This window comes from Mobula birostris, chromosome 4, assembly GCF_030028105.1.
Source record: "Mobula birostris isolate sMobBir1 chromosome 4, sMobBir1.hap1, whole genome shotgun sequence".
NCBI lineage: Eukaryota > Metazoa > Chordata > Chondrichthyes > Myliobatiformes > Myliobatidae > Mobula > Mobula birostris.
Window position 1 is genome coordinate 144740394 of NC_092373.1, and position 12270 is coordinate 144752663.

The 12270-nt window shown below is 40.7% G+C and overlaps 1 protein-coding gene across 4 annotated transcripts in view; it reads left to right on the forward strand.

Annotated features, from left to right (window-relative positions):
- Positions 1–12270, forward strand: part of tbc1d9 (TBC1 domain family, member 9 (with GRAM domain)) — a 60783-nt gene that overhangs the window by 5286 nt on the left and 43227 nt on the right. For 3 of the 4 annotated variants that reach the window (XM_072256191.1, XM_072256193.1, XM_072256192.1), the window contains exon 2: positions 9716–9826. In XM_072256191.1, coding sequence (XP_072112292.1) covers positions 9716–9826 — 111 coding nt within the window. Of the gene's footprint in view, positions 1–727; positions 844–9715; positions 9827–12270 lie in introns of those variants that run through there. The other variant, XM_072256194.1, reaches the window with a different exon arrangement.

Here is a 12270-nt window from a genome sequence, read left to right on the forward strand (position 1 = left end):
TTACACCTCACAGAAATGTCAAAAGATGATATATCTTACATGGAAGCTGATTGACTGAAAGGTAAGGAGTTTGTTTTTGTTTTTGCTCCATATTTTAGCATCTGCAGTCACTTGTGTCAAAATTTTTGATTTTCCTTGTATTACCTGTTTATTTGCTGTGAAATTAGGAGACATTAACTGAATAGTATGAGTTCTGAGAAGAGACATTTTAGTTGGAGTGGGATAAGTTCCTGTCACAGCCTTTGGAATAAGCTTTTCATTGCCTATTTCCCTACTTGACTGTTTATTTTCCATGAAGAGATATTCTTTTTTTTTGATAAGTACCTTTTGAATGTATCACTATAGTGAAATAATTTATTCAATTTAAGTTAAGAACTATTACGCAAAAATTTAAGACTGCTATTTGCACACCATGTTTTACAGATTAATCAAGATAATATAAAAATTTTGAAATGTTGTAAGTTCTTAGCAGATCAAGCAGGAAATGTGAAGGAAATAACAAGTTTGAAATTTTTGTTTGATGAATTGCATCAGAATCAGGTTTATTATCACTGTCTTGCAGTAACACAGTATAGTGCAATAATTAACATAAATTACAAAATAGTGCAAGATAAAAGAATAATGAGGTGTTTATGGACCATTCAGAAATCTGATAACAGAGGAGAAGAGCTGTAACAAAAACGATGTGCTGGAAGAACATAACAGATCATGCAGTATCTACGCAGAGGAATAAACAACAAGTGTTACAGGCCAAGACCCTTCATCAGAACTAGAAAAGAAGGGGAAAGAAGTCAGAATAAGAGGATTGAAGGAGGGGAAGGAGTACAAGCTAGCAAGTGACAGGTAAGGGGAAAGTTGGGTGGGTGGGAAAGGGTGGGGGACAAAGTGAGAAGCTGGGAGGTATAGGGCTGAAGAAGAAGAATCCAATAAGGAGAAGAGAGTGGACTATGGGAGGAGGGACACCAGACGGAGTTGAGGGGCAGATGAAGAGAAGGGAAGGGGTAAGAGGAAAGGAAAAAGAGAGAAGGGGAGGTGGATAAATTACTGGAAGTTAGGGAAATTGATGTTCATGTTGTCAAGTTGGAGGCTTACTAGATAGAGTATGAGGTGTTGCTCCTCCAACCTTAGAGTGCCCTCATAGTGGCAGTAAAGAGGCCATGGACTAAGATGTTGGAATGGGAGTGGGAAGTAGAATTAAAATAGTTGGCTACTGGGAAATCCTGCCTTTTGTGGTAGATGGAGTGAAGGTGTTCAATGAAATGGTCTCTCAATCTACCTTGGGTCTCACTGATGCAGAGAAGACTGCACTGGGAGCACCAGATACAGTAGATGACCCTAATAGGCTTACAGCTGAAGTGTCACTTTACCAGCAAGGACTATTTGGAGCACTGAAGAGTGGTGAAGGAGGAGATGTAGGTTCAGGTGAAGCACTTGTCCTGCTTGCAGGGGTAAGTGCGAAGAGTGAGATCAGTGGGGGGAGGAACAAGGAGACAAAGAAGTCATGTAGAGAGAGATCTTTGAATAAAGCAGGATATGGGGGGGGGGAGGGGAGATGTGCTTAGTGGTAGGATCCCATTGAAGATCGTGTAAGTTAAAAAGAATGATGTGCTGGATGTGGAAGCTTGTGAGGTGGTAGGTAAGGACAGGGTGAACTCTATTCCTGTTGTGGTCGGGAGATGGGGAGCTAGGAGAGATGTGGGTGAGGGCAGCATCGATGATAGAGGAAGGGAAACACCATTCTTTGAAGAAGATGGATATCTCATATGTTCTGGAATGGAAAGTCTCATGCTGAGAATGGAGATGGAGGAACAGAGAGAAGGGAATAGCATTTTATAATTGACAGGGTGGGAAGAGGTATAGTCAAGCTAACTGTGAGAGTCAGTAGGTTTATAAAATATATCAGAAGACAGTCTTTCTCCAGAGATGGAGACAGGTTGAGAAGGGAGAGTGGTGTCTGAGATGGACCGTGTAAATTGGGGCAGGATGGACAAGATGGAGGTTGCAGGTAAAGTTGATGAAATTGATGAGCTCTGTGTGCAGGAAGCAACACCAATACATTCATTGATGTAGGGATGGGATGCGTTCCCAGTGTAGGCTTTGGTACATGGATTGTTCCATATACCCAAACAAAAGGCAGGCATATCTCAGGCTCATGTGAATGCCCATGAGATTAAAGCTGTTCCTGAATCATTGAACATGGGTCTTTAGGTTCCTGTACCCCCTCCTTTATGGTAGTAACAATAAGAGGGCATGTCCTGGATGGCAAGGGTTCTTTAACATGGATGCTGCCTTCCTGAGGCACCACTTCTTGGTGACAGGGAAGATTGTGCCCACCATGGAGCTGACTCAGCTTACAACCCTCTGCAACCTCTTATGATCCTCCACGTTGGAGCCTTCACACCAAGCTGTGATGCAACCACGTATGCATAGGGCATACCAGATCTCCATAAGCTCCTAAAGAAGTAGAGCCACAGGTATGCCTTCCTTCTGAATGCAACAATGTGTATTTCACCCAGAACAGATCGTCCTAGAAGCTGACATTCGTAAACTTTAAGGTACTCATCCTTTGTACAGTTGGCCTCTCAGTGAAAGTTGCTGCATATTCTCCTGACTTCCCCTTCCTGATGTACTCAGTCATTTCCTTGATTGAGTGCAAGATTGCTGCTGTGACACCACTTAACCACACAAAGTAATCAAATTATCAAAGTTACATTATATGATAAATGATTTCTTAACCTTTTTGACTGTTGAGTTTCCTTTGACAAGGTCATCATTACATTGTATTCGAACATCTTTCATGTATTCACCAGCTGGGTCTATTTTTTAAATCAGTCACAATCAGAGAATGATCTGCAGTGGCTTCTCTTCCTGTTGCTGCTCTCAGTTCTGGGGTCCATGGAGGAAGGGGCCCATGAGTAATTCTGTTTTCCGGCTCTGGACATCACCAATTGGGCACCTGTGTGAGGAAGGTGGTAAATGTGCACCAATTGTAGCCTATTCTGCTTTGTAGCACGTTTTCGGCTTTGCCATGCTGCTTGTCTATTTTCCAATTATTCAAAGTTCAAAGTAAATTTATTGTCAAATAGAACTATGTCACCGTATACAACCCTGAGATTTGATTTCTTGCGGGCATATTCAGTACATCCAAGAGTCATAATAGAATCAATGAAAGACCACACCCAACAGGACAGACATGCAACTCGTGCAAAAGACAACAACCTGTGCAAATGCAAAAAAAAAAAGATAAATTAATTAATAAGCAATAAGTATCAAGAACATGAATGAAGAGTCTTTGAAAGTGAATTCATAGGTTGTGGGAACAGTTCAGTGATGGGGCAAGTCAAGTTGAATGAAGTTATCCTGTCTGATTCAAGAGCTCGAAGCCTGATGGTTGAGGGGTAATAGCTTCCTGAACCTTGTGGTGTGAGTCCTGAGGCTCTTGTACCTTCTTCCTGATGACAGCAGCAAGAAGAGGGTATGACCTGGGTGGTGGGGGTCACTACTGATGGATGCTGCTCTCCTGCAAAAGGGTTCTGTGTAGAGTGCTCAATGGTGGGGAGGGCTTTTGACGTGATGAACTAGGCTTGTAACTCTACATTTTGTTGGATTTTGCACTCAAGGGCATTAGTGTTTCTATACCAGGCTGTGATGCAACCAGTCAATAAACTCTCCACCACGCATCTATAGAAGTTTGTTAAGGTTTTAGATGTCATGCCAAGTCTTTGTAAATGTCTAAGGAAGTAGAGGTGCTGCCATGCTTTCTTTGTAATTGCCCTTGTGTGGACAGGTCCTGAGGAATTTAAAGTTGCTGACACTTTCCACCTCTGATTTCCCCAGTGAGGACTAGCTCACGTACCTTCAGTTTCCTCCTCCTGAAGTCAACAATCAGCTGCTTGGTCTTGCTAACATTGAGTGGGAGGTTGTAGTTGTGACACCACTCAGCCAGATTTTCATTCTCCTTCCTATATGCTAATTCTTCACCAACTTTGATTTGGCTAATGTCAGTGGAGCCATCAGCAAGTTTAAATATAGCATTGGAGCTGTACATGGCCACACTGTCATTAGCGTAAGGCGAGTAGGATGGGGACTAAGCACTTAGCCTGTGGTACACCTGTGCTGATGGAGATAGTGCAGGAGATGCTGTTGTCAATGCAAAATGACTGATGTTTGCAAGTGAGAAGGGCAAGGAACCAATTGCTGAAGGAGTATGGATGAGTAGAAATTTCTTCCTCCAACTAAATTGTAAAAACCAAAACTGCTTGATTGTGTTGTCACTACAGACTTCATCCTAACTCTGCCAAATCCTATCTCTCACTATCTAAAGCAAAACCAGAATATTCTGGTCACATTTGCTTTATCATATGATTCATCTAGTATCGCCTGTCTGTACTCTGCACCTAACTCATTCAATTTCTTGTTGAACACTTACCCAAACATTATTTATCTCAAGACTCCGACTGATCTTTCATCCTAGCTCACGCCAAAACCTATCTCTGAGTTACTGAGCCTCCATTGCCCCCTTGAGTAGAGAATCTTTATTTCCACATTCTGTCCATTGATTACAGAAATGGAATGCAAATGTAGTGGCATATTTGCAAACCTTGTGCATCAGCTCTTCTGCAACAGGAGCAGACATCACTGAGGCTTTAGTGAAAGCTGTTTCCTGCTGTTATGGTGCAAAGGGGCTTTCAGAGGCTCACAATAGCTATAAAATCTATTCTTCAGATTTCTAGTGCACTGAGGGTTGTGGTTCTGTGGAATGCTCTGCCTCTGAAGGCAGTGGAGGCCAATTCTCTGGATTCTTTCAAGAAAGAGTTATATAGAGCTCTTAAAGATTGCGGAGTGAAGGGATATGGGGAGAAGGCAGGAAAAGGGTACTAATTGTAGATGATCAGCCATGATCACAGTGAATGGTGGTGCTGGCTCAAAGGGCTGAATGGCCTACTCCTGCACTTATTGTCTGTTGTCTGTTGATGTGGGGCAGTAGCCTGATGCAGAATGAATTAGTTGTACTTTGAGGATGACAGCATCCACTGTCATCCTCCCATTGTCATTCAGCCAGTGGCATTCTGTTGATTTTTAGTTAACTACCCTCGATTACTGTTGAGATGGTGCAGTCTGAAGCCAGATATTTTGGAAATGGATGTTTGAACCTCTGCTAAAATGATTTCCTGTATCATAATACAGTTATTGGGCTCCATCATCTTTTGTTGTAGGGAATGCCATGGGTTCAACAGCTGAGTGAGGAAATTTGTCCTCATCCACTGCTCTTCACGGGAGGAGAAGATGGTGGTGCGACACAGCTCACAGCGGCCACTCTAGTGGCGATATCTGTAATCTGTCAAGTAGGATGCTGTGCGCAATCCTGATTTGATGGAGACAGATGTGAGAGCACAAAGGAACATCTGGTGAAACTTCTGAAATGCCTGCTTTGCTGCCGCTGCTTCTGTGTGATCCAGAATCTCCGGAGGGGATGGCCCCGAGTCCTCGGTTTGATCGAAGGGGTGGGATCGAAGCGCTTGGCAGAGGATGGTGCTTGGTGCTCAGTGTCGGAGGGCTGGTTGGGGGCTCGAAGTTTTCGGATGGATTCAGAGTCTGCTGCGGTCGGGTGCTTCCATTGGTGCGGCATCGGCAAGTTTGTGGCACCTGGAGGTTCATGGCAGGGAGAGTTTCTCCCTTCTACCGTCTGCGTGAAATGATGGGGCTATCGGGACTTTGAGACTTTTTTTACCGTGCCCATGGTCTGCCCTTTATCAAATTACGGTATTGCTTTGCACTGTTGTAACTATATGTTATAATTAAGTGGTTTTGTCAGTTTTAGTCTCGGTTTGTCTTGTGTTTCTGTGATATTATTCTGGAGGAACTTTGTATCACTTTTTAATGCATGCATTTCTAAATGACAATAAATATATATGTATGTTGAAAGTTGAAAATATTTTCCTATCCTCTTACTACTGTGTAGGAAAAAAATCAGCACTTAAAGGAAGGAAAAGGAATGTGTGTCCACCAGACATGCGATATATATTAAATAGTGAACAACAAAAGCACTCAAACACTAACCACAGCCACCACTTAACCATGTCCACACTGTACCAGAATATGTGGATCCCGGATCAGCCTCTAGAGTCACTTGAGGACCGCCAGTAGACAACCTCCAATAGGGAACATCATGCTCGTCTTGAATGATCGCACTGCTACTGCTAGTATGGTCAATCATTTAAAAATGATGTTAATTATTGCAGCTTTAGTAATGAAAGAAGCAGAGAACCTTAATCTGCAGCTGTTGGTACAAACAAGTAAGCAGAAAAAGATGTAAACAAGAGCGTATAGTCTGTGAGCCAGTGGGGTTGGTGGGTACCATCTGAGGGGAATAATGTTCATAGTGATTTTTGGCAAGGTATACATCTCTAGAGTTAGAAAATATGTGATAACATTGCACCAGTGGTAGCTTTATGTGTGCTATCATGCATTTTATAACACTACCCTAAAATAAGCATTTCTGAAAAGTGACCAATATAAAGTACAATATATATATTCAACCTAGTGGTATTTTGTCATAAGTGATCCCTCAACATTGAAATTTGTCACAATGATAGCTGAGTTCAACCACTTTTCATCAAATGTTGCTATAAAATTCTACATTAAAAACCATGTCATTGGTGGCACTCGCAGTACAGTGCCCAATTTCAGTAGAGTGAATCATTTCATTCTTAGAAAAATATTTGTCTGTTGTTTATTTTGGAAAAGTCAATAAAAACGCTAGGACACATATAATCACATGGATTTGTGGAGAATTTATTCAGGAATTCAAATAAGTAATCACTTTCTGTATATATTCCATATTAACATCAGTACAGCAGAAAATGTTACCCCACCCCCCAAAAGGTAAAAAACCTCATTTGGAGAGATTTCTGGAGTTTTATCAATGTCATGATATTTTCCATTCTGTTGTATCAAATCAAAACAATCTTAAGCTTTTGTCATAGCATATAGAATTATAGAACAATAATTCAAACGTGGGGTTCCACATGGCCATAACCTAGGCCCCATTTGATTGTAAAATGAATATATTTAATCAAAGACTGCTTTCCATACTTTCATAACCTATTAATAATCATAATGATTTTCCAAGTCTTCCACGTCTTCCACATCTTCATCTGAACTTTCCACACTCTCTGAGGTGGATGCCTGGTTCTCACAGTCTGCCAGTCTACACATGTCAGTACACCTGAGGCCATTTGCAACACACATACATCTTGGGAGTGAACATTTTTTTGGACAGTTACAGACCGGTAGATCCAGGACGGCATTGTGTGCTGGCTGGCCTTCCATCCAGTGCACCACCAACTGTTCAGCTTCCTCTTCTCTCTCCATCTTCCATCCTCTGCCAACAGGGCTTTGCACTTCTCCAAACATCTTTCCCATATACCAGACTGGTAGTTGGCTTGCTGTGCATGTTTTGTTAAACAGTCCTTGCATGGTGGGAGTTGATGACTTTCGATTTCACCTTTTTTGGCACAGAAAAGGTGATACCTGAGCTCATTGACCTTGGTGGTCGATGCTCTTGGGGCATACAGGAGACATGTAAATGCCTCCAGTTTGTCCATCAATTCTGGGGAGATGTCCTATTCCTGACCCAACTCTAAGAATGTGTCCTGAGTTTACCTGTTGCTGGTCAGAAGTTTCAGGGCACTTGTCTTCCCTTTGCCTGCAAAAGCGCTTACTGTGTCACATCCTGTATATGCGTGCAACCCAATGAGAGACCTACAGACCTCTATGCCAACAGTGGCAGCAACCTTCCTGATGTCTACAAGCTTTGTATGGGTTCTAGTGCCACACTTCTGGAACACTGGGGCCTCAACCTTGTCACAAAATGCTAAAGACATGATAAAGACATCTGTGTCTTCTGAGCAGATCACTACAGATTGGTATCCTTCTCTTGTGGCATGGGCAGCATGGAGAAGTAGGCGGCCATCTGCTGCTTCCTGTTGACACCTCCTCACTGTCTTGAGATGTGATTCTGTAACATTTGTCATACACAGTTGCATACAGAATCTTCTCCTGTAGCTTTGCTCTGTACTCTGCCTTCCTCCATTCAATAGACAATAGACAATAGGTGCAGGAGTAGGCCATTCAGCCCTTCGAGCCAGCACCACCATTCACTGTGATCATGGCTGATCGTCCCTGTTCCTGCCTTCTCCCCATATCCCTTTACTCCGCTATCTTTAAGAGCTCTATCTCTTTCTTGAAAGAATCCAGAGAATTGGCCTCCACTGCCTTCTGAGCCAGAGCATTCTACAGAACCACAACCCTCTGTGTGAAAAAGTTTTTCCTCAACTCCGTTCTAAATTGCCTACTCCTTATTCTTAAACTGTGGCCTCTGGTTCTCAACTCCCACAACATCGTGATCATGTTTCCTGCCTCTAGCGTGTCCAATCCCATAATAATCTTATATGTTTCAATCAGATCCCCTCTCATCCTTCTAAATTCCAGTGTATATAACCCCAGTCGTTCCAATCTCTCAACATGGACTATGAAGCTAATGAGACTATTTTTGTTACTGACTTTGGTCAGGAAGCTTCTCCACTGCCTCACCATCTGTGTGCCTGTGATACCTTGCAACTCATGACCAGTCTCTTCACCCCGTAGAGATCTTTCACTATTCTTGGTAGAGTTCTACACAGAAAGCTACCACCGCTGCAATGCTATCACATATTTTCTAGCACTAGAGGTGTATACCTTGCCAAAAATCACTATAAGAATTATTCCCCCCAGATGGTACCAGTGGCCCAAATTTGGGGTCCTGGTTAACAGACTAATATGAGAAAACTCCAATTTGAATGTGAATAGTAAAGTCTTATGTCAAAATTTAGACCAAATTAGAATTTGAGGAGATTATCTGCGGTCCTTATAGAAAAGGTTGAAAATGAATGAAATGGTTTCTATTCCAAATTATTACAAACTAATTTGTTGTCTTTACAATTAGATAGGAAACCAAACAATATCAAAAACAATTTTTAATTAGGACTAGGCTTTTGAATTCAAGCCAAATATTTTGCACTCTTAAAGTGTGGACTGACTGCATCAGGAGAACAGAAACTTGATTGCCTCGATGCCAAAGAATCTGTGGCCTCTAGTTTTGTGAAGTAGCATTATTATATAATTTTTTGTAAACTTTATAAAAGGAAGTAGTAAGATCTGCAGGATTTTTTTCCTTTTGGGTACATAACAGTACTATCTGGGGGCATATAATCTTAAAATGGAAAATGCTTGTAAGTTTATTTTCTATGATTCTTAAATCAATATTTATGAATTATGAATTTTAAGAAAAGCTATGTGAGCCATAATACACCTAAATGGTACTAAATCCATTTTCAGATTTCAGTGTGAGCTCCTTGTCTACCAACGTTATGGGAAAACATTAAGGATGTTTTTTCACTTTTGTGCAATTCCCTTTTTGCATTTCATGTATGAAAACATTAAAACAAATAATCAAGTTTTACTTAGAACATCTCACTTGTTTTTGAGATTTTGCAGTTTTGGATCACTTCTAAATGATAGAACTTTATTTTTGCATTTAGAACATAACTTGTAAAATTCACATGATCTAGATCTTGTGATATGTTGAGAAAATGAATGCATGTTATTATCGTTGTTACAGGAATTGTGTTTCAAATCAGCTAATTGTAATCTTGCTTTGAAATTTCAAATGTAGGTTTGCTTGTGGGGACACTTGATGTCGTATTGGACTCTAGTGCTCGAGTTGCACCATATAGAATCCTTTATCAGACTCCTGAATCCCTAGTATATTGGACAATTGCGTGTGGTGAGTTTTTGAATAATAAGTACATTCTCGTGTAATTTAGCAATTCTAACTGAAATAAATTGTTTGTAATAAAATCTGAATACAGAGTGGAAAAATATTTTTGATCAAATCTTCTCTTACAAGGCTTAGTCATTTGCTATAGATAATCTGTAATGAACATTGTACTGCAATGACACCAAATACATACCTCTTCAGGACCCTAAATTCAGTACAGTATGAAATAAAGACTTTTTGAGAGCAGAAGCAAGTATTCAAAATGTTATGACAAACATCTGTTGTGAGGAGGTGAACTGACGGATTTGAACAGTGGCTGTAAGTGAGCATGTGGGTAAGAAGGTTGCGATAGAGTATAATGTGGCGAGGATCTAGGAAGTGCTGAGGGATCCTGGTGGACAGGTTATTCAGATACATGGTAAAGGTGCAGGAAAGCACAAGTGTTTAGAAGAGCAAATATATTATCAACATTTATTCAAGCCAGGTTAGGTTACTAGAGTAAGGAAGTTTTCCTGAGATTTAACATATCTTGATGAGTACTCATTTGAAGTAGTGTGCTGCTTTGGTTTCCATAACTGAAGAGTGCAATGGTCTTGGATTTGGTGCAGTATACATAGATTTAGAAGATTAATATCGGGGATATTGGCTCGTCGTTTGAAGTGACATCAGATAAAGTTGTCTATTTTCACTGGAAGGTAGAGGAATAGAAACAATACTGAGGCATAGAAAAAAATTGAGAAGGATTGACTGGGTAGATAGCAAGATCTGTTTTCTCCTGCTGCTGGAAAATTTCAAACCAAAGGCTTTTCTGTTTAGAACTGAGAGGAGGAGAAATTCCTTCTCACAAAAATTATGAATCTTTTGGAATTGAATATTGATGGGATTTGGGGAGAGCATTATGGATAACTATTCCAAAAGCAGTGGAGATGTAGCTTGATGGAACAGAAGTAGCATCATGATCTTTACAGTTTGCCAGTGGCCTTAATAGCACTGTTACAAAGTATGAAATAGGTTCAAGGACATCTAGCTTAATAACAAAGAAGAAGTTGGAAGTTTGGAGAAAAAAAAAAGCTGGTAAAATACATTAAATAGTCCGACATGTTGTAGAGGAAATGATAATGGTGCACCTAGTGAATCATAATTTGACTCAGGTATATAGTTTGTGGTAGAGAAATTATATTTGATTAGCTTATTATTGTTTTGAGGTTTTGTCTGTTAGTGGAATCATGTTAAGAGGAGACAGAGGTTATGGAGACTGATACTTTGGATATGGAGGCTGGTGGGATGGAAGGTGAAGAAGACAAGGGGAACCTTAGGCTGTGATGAGAACAGAAATGCTAAGAAATAGAGAGACTATTAAGAACCCTGTCTACTAGTATGCCAAGGTTTAGGAAAAGGGTGGACGTTTTGAAAGTACTGGTGGAATTTCTTCAAAAGAAGAAGTACAACAGAACGGGAACACTGAAGAGATTGGAATGGAATCCTTAAAAGATGTAGTAAGAGAGGAGGTGGCATTGAGATTGTTGTGAGAGTCGATTAGAAAAACATCATTCCATCTATCAGGCCAAGAGATCGTCATGATTGTTAAGGCCACGATTGTTCCCCTAGCTACACTTAGTCTTGAAGAAAGTGAATGGAGTTGAAGGAGTTAATCCAGGCAATGTAGAGTGATGGTAGAAAAGGGACTGGTTTGACCTCTGTTTTAGAAGGAAATGAAGGGATAAGAGGTCAAGCAGGTGTAGGATGTAGTTGCAGAGAGTTTGGATGTCATTTGTAATGATGCGCTGGACTATGTCAAAACAGCAGAAACTATCAAAGGCATATATCTGTAAGTGGGAAGTGACTGGGAAAGGACAGAAGAAGAGGGCTGAAATTAAATTAAATAAGGTTTGTGTGACAGGAGCATACTAAATCAGTGAGTCTATGAAGATAGCCCTGCTATGGATCTTGAGGAAGAAGTAGGCAGTGTGGAATTGGCAACTTATAAGACTGAAAGCTACAGAAGAAAGATTTTCTGATGTTCAGTGGGATTGTGGCCCAAAGCGAAGTATGAGAAAGTGTTGGACAATTGCGTTTTTGAGGGAGGAGATTTTTTGGGAGCTTCATGCATAACTAACTTGATTAAATTATTTGAGGGGGGTATGAAGAGAATCAGTGAGAAGAGGAGTTTTATGTACTGTACATGAACTGGGTAAGGCTTTACTTATATAGCAGGGTGGGCAAAAAAAATAAAAGCCAAAGGAGAGTGGATTGATTTGAAATTGTTTCTAGCTATGTGCTTAACTGTGGAGGAAGGATTAAGAATGCAGAATTATATAGGTGGTTTAGTCATTTGGGCTGAAAGATGATCAGTAGAATTAACTGTAGTGAGTTAATGGCCAAAAACTTCTAAAGCCAGCAGGACAGGTTTAATGGTAAATTGAAAAGGCATACAGGGTACTGTCTTAACC